General features: G+C 37.3%; 1 protein-coding gene across 1 annotated transcript; it reads right to left on the bottom strand.

The window, feature by feature from the left end:
• Positions 1 to 1,368: 1,368 nt before the first annotated feature.
• Positions 1,369 to 13,214, bottom strand: ABHD17B (abhydrolase domain containing 17B). The gene is made up of 3 exons (XM_008937562.1): positions 12,737 to 13,214; positions 3,789 to 3,968; positions 1,369 to 2,882 (listed from the first exon to the last, which is right to left on the bottom strand). Exons 1-3 carry the CDS (start codon positions 13,201 to 13,203, stop codon positions 2,663 to 2,665), a joined length of 867 nt encoding a protein of 288 aa, XP_008935810.1. The 5' UTR covers positions 13,204 to 13,214; the 3' UTR covers positions 1,369 to 2,662.
• Positions 13,215 to 17,306: the final 4,092 nt, after the last annotated feature.

Below are 17,306 nucleotides of genomic sequence, written 5' to 3'. Positions count from 1 at the left end.
TCCAGAACTGAAAAAGACAGCCTACTGTCAAATATTTGTGTCTTAAAGAAAAAAAGTGTAAGAGCACGTGGTTCACAAAATGCTCTTTTCTTTTTTTGATAAAATACAGACATTGTTTTGTTTATGAATGCTCATTTATCGTGAGACAATTGTATTTATAACGTAAAACAACAGCCCATTGTCAAATTCACCAAAATGATGTTTTAAGGACAAGACAACCACCATGTGAAATGTTTTGTTCCTAGCTGCAACATCTGAGTTCCTTTATGCCCATAACAAGTTTGTTGCCATAATCTGACTCTCAACACAAGCTACACTGTGCCTAAAACCATTTTTAATTCCTTCAGTAAACTAGTCTGAAAAATCTAGGTGTAAAATAAGAACTGGCAATAATTAACTTTACATAAATGGTCCCAAAGATACCAGAACCTTTACTCACCACTGTAATACAGCACAGCTGCATCTACTGACAACAAAACATTGTTAATCAGGCCTTTTGTTCTGCCTCAACAAAACACAGAAACAAAAGCAGCAAAACTACTATGCCACCTTTTCTGTCTTTTCAGTTACCAGGTGCCATAATATTCCCTAGCACAATCAGAAGTTCTTGTGATGAGGCTTAATCATTTGTCTGCAATTTGCTGAATTATCAACCAATCTATCACTTATCAACCAATCTATCACTTATCACTGCAGTTCCACATGCTTTACTTTCCTAAGAGGACTCCCAAAATGGACTTCATTCATCTCAAAGAAAGCACTTAAACACTTAATCGTAACGATTTTCACCCAACTCGGGTGGTGGCTGGAAGGTAGAAAGAAAATGAAATCAAACTGCATACATAGTATGATGCAATAAAGCTGTTAAGATATCTATTTAAGTACACTTCCAATTGCAAAACCTTGGATTGGGATGAAAATATTTCAATCTGACATTAGGGTTCCTGAACGCTAATCTGAAGTTCAGAACACACTGAACCACACTATCGAAAAGACAAACAAGAACCCAGTTGCTTAAGAACAAATTCAAATTTCTTTCTACTCAGTTAACAAACTAAAGAGCACAAGGTAAGTACCGATGATGTCAAAGAAGACTAAACTTGAATTCATGACAGAAGAACGTTTGGAAGTAGCTCTGCAGCAGGCAACCTGCATGCTGACTAGCAGAGCAAAGTCAGATGAGGCACAGGGGTGGGGGGTGATCAGAACTGTAGCTGCTGATGGAAGACGTGTGCTGACAGTTCATAACAACGGGTTACTGCTTTAGTTCTCAGTGCTCCCTGAGTAAATGTGGCCCTGTTTATTTATTTGATATTGAAAGCAACTGTTGCTATTTCTTAAAAAAAAAAGAAAAGAAAAGAACAAGTGTGTGGAATATTGTTTACTGTTAATCAACACATCTTAACCAAGGTTTTCACAATACTTGAAGATACATTTAAGTATACAATAGTCTCAATCACAAAAAACAAGCCAAACAAATAAGCTACATAAGGCCTTAAAATCAGAAGCACAGTGTGTATTGTTGGAATATTACTTTGTTTACAAATAGGCTACATATACTTAATTTTATTTTTCATACTTTTATTCACGCAAAATGCATTCAAGGGAAAGGCAACTTAAAATTTATTTTACTATGAGTTAATAGAAAAATGTCAACATTCTCTTCTTGCCCCTCCCCCCACCCATCCAGGTGTGATTAGTAAAATTTCCATACAATACTCAAAAAACAGTAAGCTTTTACATTAAACATCCAAAAGTAAGCTGGAACAGACAGCCATGAACTTGCAATTAGTTTATTACAGAGTTGGATAAGCTTCCTAGTTCTCCCTAATGAAATACTTCATCTCTAGGCCATCAGTGTTCAAAACAGCACTGTCCACAAAGCCTTTTAGGTTCTAAAAGTCTCACTGGTTTCAAGGAAGTACTTGGTGGCCTCAGTAGCAATCATGTGAATGATATTTACATTACAACAACGGTAATTTGCAGTATTATTTTGGCAAGATTAGGACTGTTGAAAAGATGAGTGAGTACATTTGTTTAACCTGAAAAGTTAGGGACAATACAAGAACAAAATAACTGAAGTAAAACCAAGCACAGAAGATATGAAAAATACAGAAAGAGCGAACTCTTTTGATCCCCTCCCTTATAACAGGGCATAGTAATTTCCAGTGACTATTCTTTCTACATACATTACTATTTGTTCAAATTTCCTGGCTACTACATTTTTACAGAACACCTGCTTAGAAGTCTGTTTCTTAATTTACACCTGTGCAACAGAGTAAGTCACAGTACATTTTGAGATGCTTAAAAAATATTTATAAACTTGTTTTTCATATGCTAAAGCATTTGGCAACACCCTTACAGCATTTGATTTTATATAACTGGAATTTCATACAGTACTTCTTGTGGGTTTTTTTGTATATCTAAGAATGAAAAAAAACTCACAAAGTAATATGAACTGCCAAGCTTGACTGCCAGATCATGTAATTCCAGTTTATAATACAGGCGTTAAAACCTTCATTAATTATGTTGACAAATCATTAGCTGTACATTTAATAAAGGCAACCAAGATGATTTGAAAACACAATCTTCAGGTTTTATGTGTTATCAAGGTGTGCAGTTCCACAGTGAATTGAAAAAGCATATAAATATACAAAGGAAATTACAAGTTCACCAGATCCTGAGACACAAACTGTTTCAACCTTTCAAGGTACTGTCCATAGAGTTCCACATCATTATGTCCTGCTCCTTCTACCCACAGTGGTTCTACAGGTCTCTGGCAACGCTCAAATAACGCTAGGCCATGTGAAAAGTCAATTACTTCGTCTTCAGTCCCGTGGATTATTAACACAGGAGATGTTATTTTAGAAATTTTGTCAATGCTGTAAGAAAAAGATCATAGCTATGAATACAGTGAGCTTCAGTAAATCTTTTTTTTTTTTGAAAGACCAGACTGTTAATTTCACTTTTTAATTACAAATTGTAGTTTTAATGATTCAATTCTGAAGTTGTTTAAATCTTTAGAAAAATCAGACCTTAACTCTGTGGAAGCCACTACAGCAGCACATTTAAGCCACACAAAAAAAGAAACACCACTGGAAACTATTCAGATCGAGTAACAGTGAAATCCATCCAAAAGTGGTATTCATTATCATGTTCACTTCAAAAAAATCCAAGTCACTGGACTGATGAAAATATTAGTTTGGAGGTTTTCAGTGAAAAAGTGCTTACCAGAAGTAAAATTCTTTAATTTTAGCACTTAAAGTGTGGCTAGCTATGGGGAAAAAAAAAAAGTCTTTGAGGTTATATGATCAAAATACAAGTAATTCTTTGAGACAAACGTACCAGTTTTTAAATGACAACTAGTGGCATAGTACTGAAATACGTGACAGGAGTTTTCTTCCGTTAAGGTTTAGTTAGTTTTCCAGTTTTTGCTACTTACAGGAACATACGCAAAACAGTTTTTTCACTGTTACTCAGATTAACAATTCATTGGACTAGAATCACTTGTTAGAATTAGTGATCTTCCAGGTTACATATAAGAAAACTAATCACTTCTCCAACAGATACCCACTGAAATGATCAGACATGTGAAAAACCTAGATTTTAAAAAGTTCTGTAAACTTCAAATCAAATGTTACTCCTTGTTATTCACCCTGATTTTTCTCCAACTATTCTTTTTTAACATTTCAACGTCATTTCAGAGAATCTGCCGTATTACTTGTTCCCCTGGTCTAAAACTTCAGTCAGAGAAAAATGGGCACATAATACAAAATCCTACAACTTACTTTGGGAATGCATCAAAGCAGTAGGTCTTCTTTGTATCAGGAAAAGCCACCCGCATTCCTGAGGTCAGTGGAGAATGGAGAATCACAGCAGCACTTTCATACCTAGCAGCAAGATCCACAGATGGTACTGTTCCTATACTCTGGCCATATATAATCACATTTTCAGGGCGGATTCCGTACCTAGGAAATTAAAAATGTTAACCAAAGAGGCACAAAGTGAAACAAAACTAACTATACAGCAAGGCAAAAAGGGCATTTCTGAAGATTAAAATTTCATCAACCGGAGCTGGCAGAAGAACATGTAATTATACTCTATAATATTCCTGTCTTAAAGGGATAATTATTTACTCTGTATTTGCAGTCATTTTATTTTTGCCTTATGCCTGAATAATATTGAAATATGGTGTGGTTTTTTTAAATACAGATTTATGAATGCAGTTGTGACTTGCATACTAGTTGAAAGCCTTTACTGGTAACTCTAGTGGACCCACAACAGAAAACTGATTAGAGCCTTACCAGCTCTACAGTTATCATTAAGAGGAGCATAGTCAAATCTGAAAAAAAAAAAAAAATTGGTCAGCTTTACTCTTCTGATACGTGATAAAATTACAAGATGGTAACACTGCTCAGCAATTTAGTGTATCCTAAAGCAAGCCTATATCGGCAGTGGTCAGAATATTATGTATTCCATGTTATAGCTGAGATACTTCCTTCTTATCACAGTTGATTTGCCATGCAAGCTAGCATGAAGAGTACGCAGCCTAACCCACAATTAAGACAGCCCAACAAGCACTACAAAATTAAACACGAAGCCTCCCTCCTAATAAGATGAAATTACTCACTTTTTCTCTAATTTACTGAAGTAAACAAGAGTCATGGAACATCTAACTAGCACTTATACAAATCAGACGTCATATTTTTCTGCATTAGTGTGAAGACAAAGCAGCTGGTTCCAAAGCAACACTGGAAAGGCCTCCAAGCAGAATCTTACGCTGGCAAGCACAATGCCCACAGCAGAAGTGAGCTGCTGATATATTGGTGTATACTAATAAAGTACTCGTAGTAGAGTTTCAGACTGCAAAAGTCTACCTATCTGGGTATTTTTAACTTGTTTGGGAAAGCAAATACTGTAAACAAGAAGAGATACTGCACCATACTAAAAAAAAAAAATTAAATCAAACCTCGTTCTCATTTATTATCAGAAGCTTGTTTAGCTTTTTGGGTTACAGAAAATAAGCTTAACACCACTGTGGAACAGCATGAGGCATTTAATGTTCACCAACTATCATCCTAAAAGGACCGACAGTCAACTAGCTGTTGTCAGCTGAAGGAAAGTGCAGCCATTACTTCTTCTACAGTAAATGCATGCATCTTTTCTGTCAAAGCTAGGTACTGATATGCACAAAGGAGTTCTCATATAAGTACCTTTCACACACCTCCTGTAAGACCAGGGAAACTGAAGTAACGAAACACTCCACTATCTTATCTACATAGGTCACCAAACACTAAAACCAGTGAAGTTTAATAGCCTCAAAATCAGGAACATTAGGAAAGAAGAAGTTTCACATGTACCAAGACTTTCAAATTACCAACCAAAAAAAAAAAAATAAATCCACAACTGCTTTTCAGTAAGACACAAAATGTGCCCTGTTACATCAATATGCAATAAACAATAATAAAAAAATCTAGTAAGATTTCAAAAAAAAAAAATAAAAACCACATTTGAGTATTACTAAATTTTAATTATCACTAGCAGAACTCATTAGCTGCTCCAATAAGCTTTCTAAATTGGGGCTAAAATCCACCATTCACAGCTAACATTTTCTATTTATTCATCAATTTATTTAAATTGTGTTCTGTTAGAGTGAAACAAAAACTTGAAAGTCTTAGCACAGATACATTCATAAGGACTAACTTTATTTTGACTACTTAATTACCATCAGGGTTTCCTAGAAAGAATTCCATAATCACGTTAAGATTTCTAGAACAGTAAGACTCAATCATCAGCCTACACCTACAGGCAAACCTGACACCTCAACAATTCTGAGAATAAAAAAACCTCAAACATTCTAATTAACAAAGATTTTCTCAGAATTCCAACTCACAAACATACAATAAATTAAAGCTTTGAAAGGAAAACAAATGTAAGGTCTTCACTATTTCTCTGTCTTCTGAAACACCTGAAAAGAGCATAGCACATATCCTTTTATTATTAATATCCCAATTCAAACTATTACAAATCACATTTGTGCATTCTGAAAGTACAGTATAGCCTTCTATCCCTGAAAAAAAATATTTCACATTAATCTTGGCACCATTAGTATGTCATGGAGTTTGCAGAGCACATTATGACATAACATAGTTCTCAAATGAAAAACCGTACAAATTATCACACTCAAAATTTCCTCAGGTATTGAGCTTTACGAGATGCAGACCATTTGCACAGATATTTAAAGCAACACTTAAACCTATATTTTGGAGGATATATTGTCCTGTTTCTCGTTATATTCTTCCCCTGTTTTTGGATCCAAATCCTTCAGCCCTCCACCCCCCAACAAAACACAGCAAAACAAAACAAGAAGCTTGGAAACCAGAGAACAACATCTGCTGTGCCTCTTAAGCTGAGCAGCCTTCTGAAAAGTTCAGGAAAAAGGAAGAGCTCCACTGTCCCTTAACTCCACTCAGACAAAGTGTCACTTTTCAATCTGAAATGGAAGAGCTGATGAAAAGATAACTGTTGGTAAGTTCCCTAGTCATAAACTCTGTCTACTCATTTTAACACTCCTGTAAACTCCAAGTAAATTTCATGAAGAATGGCTCAATGGTTGGACTTGATGATCTTGGAGGTCCCTTCCAACCTAAAGGATTCTATGATTCTAAGTTCTGAAGAAAGTTATTACTTGACTACACATGGGGTCTTCCAAATGAGGAAATGTCAGATCAAGAAAAAAGTGGCAGTGATGTTGTTCTCTTAATCATTGTGTTAGAATTAGAGGTCATTCTGAGGAAGGGGAATGTAAACATTAGAGAGCAATATGCTGCAAATACCTGTTCTGGTGACAAAAAGCTCAAAGACATGTTGTAAAAACTATTGATACCTTTGAAAGTGTATTATTTTGACCACAGGAGTAATGTAAACACTATTGTCTACTGAAGTAATTTTAGGTAACTTGTGTCAGAATAGACAAGAGTTCAGTTTGTTGGTGGTGGTAGTAGTGGAGTTTTTTTATGTTTGGGTTTTTTAAAGCCATAATCCCCAGAAGAGACCTTAGAACAAAATCTTAAAAGTAGCTGTGCACAGATGTACCTTCTTGGAGAAAGCACTCTTCCTCAGGGTCAAGTTATTCTGGACTGAATCTGGCATAAAACTTAGATATCTTCCACGGTTTAACGGCTGCCCACATTTTTCTCTTTCCCATAGCAACTGAGATTTAAGTTCCTTTCAACGCCTGATTCATCCTTTATGTTGATACAACTAAGGGCTGCCTGCCTGGAAAACACATGGGACCTGAAGAGCATTTTTTACATACAACCAAATGTACCTCTGTTGACATAAGCTTGCTAGCATCTACACAGTGTCTAAGCACTCACAGACTTCTGCCCTATCATCCTGCTAAGGGTACAGGCTAAACTCCACTACAAAGCTAAACTATTGCCAGACAGAAGAGAAATACTTTCCTGTTTGTGTCTTCGGCCACATGGTGAAGCCAAATGAAGGGCAACAACTAGTTTAGTAAGTTAAATTAATCTCTTTTGGGAGTAGAGGAGCAGCTACTTTTCTGCCTCTGTGCTGGCTGCCTTCAGGGCTAGGCACGAAGTGAAATGCTTCTCTGGTGCGTTGAAGGATGGAGCAAGCCAATGTATCAGTGTAACCATGTAATCAGACCACTCTCTAGAATCAGAGCCCAGGCTAACACAGAGTGACTAATGAAGATGCTAACAGAGGGTGACTAATGAAGCCTGTATTCAATTCTGCAAGCCTGCATATGTTGATTGGATATAGATCAACACATCTCTTGTAAAGGAGGCAACCCTGAACACTCCTGCCTGATCTTCTAATCTTCTGGGAGGAAAAGAAGAACTGCTAAACAACCACAAAATGTTCTTTTTTTTCCCCTTTGTGACAAACTGCACAATGTGCCATAGCAGAACCTCCTTCACAGTTTCCTTTGTATTTTGTCTCTGCAACAAAACCCTTTCTGCACTCTGCTACACACCTATCTTAGTGGCAGTCCATCTCTTTTCTGCCCCTCACTCCTCCTCCTTTTCTTTCCATAGAATCAGAACAGTTTGGGTCAGCAGATGATCTAGTCCAGGCCCCACCATAGGCAGGGATATCTTCGCTAAATAAGGTTGCTCAAAGCCCCATCCAGCCTCACCTTGAACACTTTAATTGGATAGATATCATAAATCACATACCTTGGGTACTCACCGTATTTTATACTTTCATTTGATACATCATGTTACCATGATGCACAACATGCCAACTACAAAATGCACATCTGGCTGTAACAAGTGGGGACTGTTTTGTTTGGGTTTTGTTTGTTTGTTTGTTTGTTTTTGTTTTTGTTTTGTTTTGGTTTTTTTTACATCAGCCACCTTTAACAACCAAATACCAGCTGAAATTACTATACTATACTTGCAGAATCTTACAGTACCTGTCATTTTGCCCTTGATATACTTAAGGGAGACAAAACAATTTGTTTTTACTTCTGAACTACTGCTGTTAATCTGGAAGACTTGCTCACTTTACAATAATGAAGCAAAGCATGAGTAAGATGAACCTTAGGAAGGTACACTTTCAGTAGTAACTCTCAGGCTCACACTAAGGAAGAGGTTCAGTAGATGCTCTAAAGATACTACTGTTTGTGAAGCTATTGCAACACCCATTTAACCAACTGACAAAATTGCTCAAAGCACATAGAAAAGGGGGAACATCCTGAGGGAATTTTCAATGCACATTTCAGAACCTTTTCTCATCATGCACTTAACATACGTAATTACAGCTGCAAATCGCAGAACATGGAAGGCATGAACATCCTCCCCACCTTTAACTATCAACATTCCAGGCCACGAATAAACTCTTGAGTGTACTGCTCTTCCTCAACTCTGATGCACATTCCCCTTCTTGTTTATACAATACATAACATTGCTAGAAGAAAAAGGGAAATAGGTTTTATGACAGAAGTCCACTGATAATGTGTGTTGAAAGCATCACACTGCACCCCCTCTGCCCCTCTCATGATGGTTTGGCCATTTCTAAACCTAGTTGTAGTACCTAGGTACATTTGCTTTATTGGTTAAGATTTCTCTTCACAATAAATTGATCAACTTTTTTAAACGCTCAATTTCTCTCCAAATATTCCAAGTCAAGGCACCTCAAATTCTAGAAAAAAACCCCAAACCCTTACTTCTGAATAAAGGGGGGAAAAAGTAATTTGTGATTTCTCAGAAAAACGCCCAACTGGATTGGGTATCATTCCTATACTGGGTCAAACTGTGGACATTCTGTCCATCAGTCTGATGGTGAGATTCACCCTTCAATTTTTCAGTTGTTATACAGTCCATGATAACCAACAATGAAGAGGCTGTATGGCTTCTTAAAGGTGAATCTGACCATGAAGCAATCCCAGAAAGTCTTCAAGTCTCCGAATGAGTGCCACTTGCCCTGCATTTGCCTGAGGCTGGTTAAACCTTTCCACCCTTCCTAGGGTGTCATCAAAGGCCTTGAGAGACCAGACAGCAGAAAATAGGCGTATCCCAAAATTACTCCTGGCATTTCAACACTTTGTAGCTGTGACAGCCTGAAAAAGAATGTACGCACTTGCAGGTTTTATATAGTCCCATGTACATGAATATGCAATAACGTGCAGCTTTCCTAAACATCATGGCAGTGAATCACCTTGCCTTCTTCCACAGTCAGCATAGCATCCACATGGATAGCTACTGCTTCCAATTAAAATACTCAAAGCAGGGAAAGGGACACAATCCAGCATCTGCATCTACTGTTTACCTTTCCTCATCTGCCAAATTAGCATTCTGTATTCATTTACATGAAGGAAGTGGTGACCAACCTCACCATCACCCTCAATACTAGTTCCAGGCTATCTCACCCTAGGTGTCAGATGTCACAATCTTGGGACAGTTGTGCCAGTTTACAGATGACTATCTGGATTTTCCTTCCAAGATACCAAACTTAACACAATAACACATCTCCACCACAAGCAACTGTGTTGACTGTAGAATGAAAACCATGACAGAATTTCATTTACCCCAGAAATGTCTTTTAATATTGGGCTCTACAAACCCATTTTTCAGAGTGGGGAATGCGGGGAGCTGTGGTGGCTGTGATCAACCTCCAGCAAAGGTAATTTCTCCATTCTTTCCTTCATCCCTTCATAACTTATGAAGCACAGGTTAAAAAATCTAGGATCCCTTTCTTCATCACATCAGCAATAATTTCAAAGGAGTTACAGCTATACTTTCATCTATCCTACACACAATTTGCTGAATTAATTTGCTTCTGCAGAACATTTACATTGTAAACCATTATAGACGGTACCAGTGTAACACTAACAAAACAGGCTATGCTAGAAAAGTGAATCAATGCTGTGGCAAATGCTCAAAGGTTCTATTCTGGTCAAGATATATAATTAATTATTTAAACATAGCTGAACAGTGTCTCAGAATACCAATACCGTGGACTTGTAACTAAACTGTGAGCCAGTATATGCAGAGCCATGTACTGAACTTCTGCCTGCTGCATTCAGATACAAGCATAAGACTGGGTCTGCCAGTTGGAAAGTTGTTAAAAGTACCACAGTGGAAGCTAGTAATGCCAACCACATTTTACTTAACAGAAAAAATTCAGTTCACATTTGTGAAATCCACAAGTTGGGCAGACCAATCCAGGGTCTATGCACTCTGCAGAATGATTAGTTTCCAAAGAAGGTTTTGACAAAAAAAAATAAACACAGAGAGCAAACAGAATTGAGGTAAGGTCACTCCTGAATGGAAGAGGGGAAAAGCAGAAAAATGTAGTATGCATTTAAAATTTCCCCTGACAATGTCTGTTCAGCATAGGGCATGTTCAGATGGGATATTATAATGAAGTTGTAACCTTATTTGATTGAGGAAGGTACATTATGCATTGTTTGAAAAAGGAGGTGACAATTCAAGTTGCATTCACATTTCCCATCAGATTTTCAATCTGAAATTTGTCAGGGGGAGGTAAGACAATAATTACAAGTCAGTTCACAAAACACAGCCTGTAAACCGACAGACAATTTTCACCATCTAGTTCTTTTTCCATTTCTGGTACATGTAAACAATTCAGACTGTCTTCCACATTTTTCACAGATCATGTTATGTTTTTGGTCAATGTTACTGGGTGTTTCACCAAGTAGCTGTCTTCCAGATCATCTATCAACCACAAACCAGTCACCAGTGCACCTGTTACAACTCTTAGCTTATAAAACAGTCATCTAGTTGTATCTTAACTTTCCACTGTAATCAAAAGAAACGCCTAAACCTAATCTAAAAACACAGTACACATGGTTTTGAATGTATGAGGCTGAATACCTATTCCCTTGGTTGTATAAGGTTTATGATAATAAGTGTTGCCCCTGTTCTAATACGTGAATAACATATGCCTCTTTAAAAAGTAGTATCACAGATTTATTATAATGTAAAAGAAATGCAAGACAATATGTGTATTTAAAAGACTGAAAATGGATAATCCACTCCAAAGTAATAGGAAAATATTTACTATTACACTGATCAAGTTCTAAATTCACTGCAACAGCTACCAGGCTTCAGTATTTAAAGAGTCTTTACACCTGCCCTTACCTTGTTATACCCCTGAGTTTATTAAAATTTACTCAAGTTGCAACAATCAAGCCAAAACATGCTGCTCTACATTAAACTCAGGTTTTTGGTGCAAAATACATGATATGATGGGAATTTGTCTGATGAATGTCTATTCTTATGATTGCACAGTGTTTGAAAAAAGCCATATTATTGTAGCTTGGGTACTTGTAACACAAGAATAATATTGCTCTAAATGGCACAGATCAGGGTGAAAAATGCTCTCAAATTTAAGTGAGTATTCAGTACGGTATTTATGTGGTGTCTAGGATTCTTACTTGTATCAGAGAATGCCTCCAGAGTCTTTTACCTTTACTATTTTATCTCCCTAAAACCAGAAGGTTAGAAAACAGAAATTGCTTAAAACAATATTCTTCCAATTTTCATGTTTTTTTTCCCTTGCTCATTTTTTATCTGTTTGAGATAATACTGTTGAATCAAATTCCTGGTTTTTGTTCCCACCATAATGTATTTACATAGATCCACTACAACCTCTCTCACATATCTTGTTTTGCTACGATAAAAACATCTTTTTGTTTTTTATAGAAAACTCTCTCTCAAAATGCTGTAGCTGATAGTCTGAGTTCTGAAACAAACATGATCTGAACATAATACAGAAAAGTGTCTCACCATGAAACTCTTAGAGTTTCACTGCTTCTGCCGCCCCCCCCCCAAAAAAAAAAAAGCAGGTAATGGAATTATCTGGAAAATCAACCACTGTTTCCTCTCACCCACATCATACCAGTGGCTCAGTTACCAGGGAATCAGTTACTACAGATTTTTCCTACATTCTGAGATTCCGAACCGAGAAATCCCAAGATGTGATAATAAGGATTATCTTCTAATCATTCAACACTGAAACATACCTTATGAAATTTCATCCCCTTTCAATTTTTCTAATATATACTACATACTGATCCTGCTCAATACTAACAATACTTTCAGCATAAGGAACTACCCATCAGCTTGGGTATGGGTCCATCAATCCTAAAGTAAACACTTCTGTTTAAACTACCAATGTAGATTAAGTACAACCACTTGAAAAGCATGCTGTAAAAGAAAAATAGTAACTGATGTCTTACCTTGTCCTAAGAGCTACCCAAGCAGCATCAATGTCAGCATAGAGATTCTTCTCTGTTGGCTTTCCAGAACTTGCACCATATCCAGAATAATCATATGAGAATATGTTGCAATTAATCCGTGAACCCAGTCCTATGTAAAAGCTGCTCATCTGACCTAAGTCAACAGCATTCCCGTGTGAGAAGAGCAACGTGTACTTGGCGTTAGGTGAGCAGCGCACAAACATACAGGCAATCCTGTTACCTTTACTTGTTCTAGTCATGAAGCACTCAATAGCATCTTTTTCTCTAGAAGAATATTGCCAGTCTGCTCGCTCTGAGAGATGTAAAGTCCAGCGACTACCACTCTCATCGCACATCAGAGTGTATGTGGGGTCAGGAGGTAAGAATGCCAGTTTGGAGGCAATTCTCCCTGGGCATGGTGGACAACAGAACAGGCAACAGAGTTCACTAAAGGAAAGATTATTCATCTTCTAGGCTGAAACAGGAAGAGAGAATGGTATCAGTTTCTAGTCACAATTCAGAATTATATAAAACACAAACTCACACATGGAAAACATACATGTAAATACTCTAAAAAATAATACATAATTTTAATTGAAACATTTAACAAAATGTAGATTAGATATAAAAGTAAATTTCTATATGATAGTGTAGTTTACATTATTAGCTACTTTGGAATGATCATATTAAAGATGAGTGACAAGGCTAAAGCCCTGCCAGATATTAGAGCCAAAATTATACTACCCACTGAAGGAACAAGCACAAGCTTTGGAGTTTCTCTGGAGGAGATGAAGTTCTTAATCTTAAACCCTTAAGAGAAGTGTTCATCCCACTGACAAATCCATATGTTGTACAGAACAGTTGTGTTGCAGTGTTTGCAGGGTATTAAGGCTAGGCAGACCTCCACAGCCAAACAGAACTACAGTGTTTTCCAACTACAGAGAATGGGCAGTGCAATCGTGAGTTATAGGCTCCTGCAAGCAGTACCAGCAGTATGAAAGGTGCACAAAGGTCAAAACTTAGAAGGGGAAACAAGATGGTTCTGCTGGCTTAGCAAATGATCCACATACTGGCTGACATAAATGTTTCCAAATCCTTCAAAGAAATTATTAGCTAAAATTTCCTGTATTGCACAAAGGAATTGTGATTAACAAAACCACTATTTTTATTCCATGCTTTAACAGAAAACATCCCAAACCAGATGCTCTATCACAGGTATTTGTCAAATCAATGCAAACTGTACCAATTCAAAGCACTGGTTAACAGAGTGAGAGGAGACAAAAAAACAAGCACAAATACAGCTAACTCAAGTTGGATAAAGACACAGTTGCCCTGAAAAGCAAGCATTGTGTCACCTTAATATACGGCATGGAGAACGGGGAAAAAAAAAATCCTGTTGTGACAATACTTTTTCTCAGAGATAAGAAAAGTGATGAAATCTGCCAAGAGCCTTACTGAAAAACAGCACAACCAAAATAAGTAGTTTACACTACTTTCCTTGTGTATAAAGCATCTTGACATTTCAGCTTACTTTTCCATCCCAAATCCATCTACAGGTCTCGAGCTCAGTTCCTGCCAGGCCACTGTGAACAGAAGCACTCTTAACAGTTTCTTGTACCAGCTTTTACTGCTAGATCCAAGTTTACAAATGATACTAAAACGAGCTGATTTTGAATGTCTACAGTCCCATGTCATTGCAGAAATACCAGAGTAATCCAACAATAAAATCCTACTGCTAACTATACCACTTGGCAATTTATAGATCATATTTCAAAGCTTGTCTTCTATCTTGGATACAAACATAGTTTTCATGCCTTATAAATTTCTCTTCAGAAAAGCTTCAAGGACACGGCTATAAAAACTGTCAAATATAGATGGCAGAACAACTATCTGTATTTTGGATGTGTGAATGCTCTCTTCCCTGTTGTAGAACATGAATGCGAAGTTACGCAGAGTATGACTGTAGAGTAGTAAACACAGGCACAGCAAGACAGTCTGATCAACACCATGAGCATTTTTGGAATACTACTCCTTTGTGCGGCACGAAAACCTTTTATTTTTTTCCAGAGCTGCTACAGCCAAGTACTTTTCACCTCAAGTCTCTAATTTTCTTTGAAATAGAGGGAAATCACAGTTTCTTAGATGTTGGTGACCAACACTACCCATTCAGAGGAGATGTCAGGAAAGGTGTACCAATTACCTCTCATAAAAAGGCAGATTTTGTCTTAAATGAACATCCTGAATAAATGACCATATTCCTGCTAGTTAAAGAAACAACCTCATGTATTTATGCAATCAGCACAAATAGTCACTCAAATTCGGAATAGCTCCTCTCGTCCCTGTCAGGTGAGATTACCTGGACATTAAGTTTAATTTTAACCTGCAAGTCAGGACAAGAAGTAGCAGATGTTTATGGAAGAGATCTAGGGACTGGTAAAAGGCTTGGGCTGTGTTACACACAGGAACAACTCAAGACTTCTTTTTCCTTCTTTACTTCTCTCACAGCTGTAAGCACTGAAAAAGCCACTTCTCTCGCCTCTAGTTAGAAAGTTTATGTTCATAGCCCAGAGAAACTGCTCTGATGCCTCATCAGGCTTTTTTTGGCAAGAAGGGCTTATGACCCAGTATTCAACCACACTTCTATCAGAAACTTTTCAACCAATCTGTTCCAATTAATTTTCTCACCCTTTCAGACAAGCTGGAAGCTAAAGCAAGATAATACAATTTTTCTGTGTAGGGTGGGGAAAAAAATAAGGAATTATTTTACATGAAAAATACAAGCATCCAAGTGAGGTAGAAATAGCCTGTTATGGCTAGAAAAGACAGATTGCACTTTATTCCAGGACCCACCAACAGCTACGTAATTTCTTACTTGCCTCTCAATCCACTTGTCAGAAAGTATTTTAAAAAGGGTTTACATTATTTATAACTATAAACAGCCCAGCAACACTACAAATATGATCTCACTCTGAAAATATTTGCTATTTGTTGAAGTCATTTCAGAAGGCTGGAAGCTGGCCTGTGGAATTCATGCCCTGGGCAGTACTGCAGTAACCACAGCTCATCAGCTGAGGTGGTACAGCGCCCCAGGATAGCTTAAACGTGCTAAAACTGGGCTGTTGCCACATATGGCAACTGACTTATGCTGAAGACCATGCCCAAAGAACTATCTATCCCCTATACTAGAATGTAATATAGACTTTATATAACATCCACTTAATCCAATGGAAACTCTGTCTACTGAAAGTAGGGATTCTGATTCCAGACCCATTGCTGACCATGATTTAGACAGAGAACAACTCTTTTCTTAAAACAAACACAGCTTTCTTCACTCAGGAGACCCATGGAAAACAGCAGACCCCTAGCATCACTAACTGAACGAATCCAACACAAAACACCTACTGAACTTCCTCAGGAGGATACCTTCAGCTAAATGCAAACAATGCTGCCATTATACTGGAACTGGTTTGTCATTCATTGTATTCACATGAGTGTGTTCTTAACCTCCGGATCTGGAACAGAACCAGGATGTGAGAGAGTCTCCAGAGTGTATACAGTGATTCTGATATCACTGTTTAAAAGTGCAACTGAATCAGCACTTCAGCCTAGTAGTTATCCACCAGATGTTATGTTAACTTCAACTAAACAGGCACGATCTTTCCTCAAAAGATATACTACCTAGATACTTCAATGAGGGATTAAACTTAATCTTACCCCCTCAAGAGTGTTTTTTTTTAATGTTCTTAATATTTGAAAACTTGTAACACAATTGCCTCATGATTCATCCAGCCAGAAATCACTACAATGACTGTTAAAAGTCACAAAACCCCTTTCATTTAGCATGACCCAGCCTTATTAAAAGCTTTGAAGATCAACAGTCTTAAGAGACCAATTATTTTAAGTCTAAAATATAACCTACGATAAACGAACAAGGTATCGCAAGTGAAGTTGCATTAAAAATCACTTGATATATGCTTTAGCTAGACTCCTACTGAATCTGGGGCAAACACAACATTGACCACAAATTACCTTAAGCATACAGCTCCACAAGTACAAGTGAGTAACTTTAATGGGACTCCCTCAGATATGCTGTGAATACCTAAGTTACAGCCCAACACCTTCTGAGCCAGTATGATGCAAATCCCCGTGCTCATTACAGCAGGGTCACCAGATGCAGAGATCAACACTTCCCCACAACGTGTAACTATTTCACCCTCTATTTGCCATTTCAGTACTAATAAAGAAGCTAGTGCTGTTCACCAAACAGCTCCTGGTGCTGGTAAAATCGCTAACAACTAAAAGAACATAGTCAGAGAAATATGTATCCTTTAAAATTATACTGACACTTTAACATAAAGTAAGTGTGGAAAAGTTCGTGGAAGAAACTGTGGAAAAATTATAAACTTCCACTATTGCATCCAGAAAGGCTAAGAAATAAAACAGACCCAAGTGGCATTACCCACCACTTCTGTGATAGCTTTTAAAGGGAAGGCCAAATAATTTTATTTTTTACTTCTTTAACTCTCTTAGGAATAAGAAGGTAACATACAAAACAACAAATATAAAACTG

Source organism: Merops nubicus, unplaced genomic scaffold (assembly GCF_000691845.1).
Source record: "Merops nubicus isolate BGI_N331 unplaced genomic scaffold, ASM69184v1 scaffold24433, whole genome shotgun sequence".
Lineage (NCBI taxonomy): Eukaryota > Metazoa > Chordata > Aves > Coraciiformes > Meropidae > Merops > Merops nubicus.
This window is presented reverse-complemented; position numbering and strand designations above follow the sequence as displayed.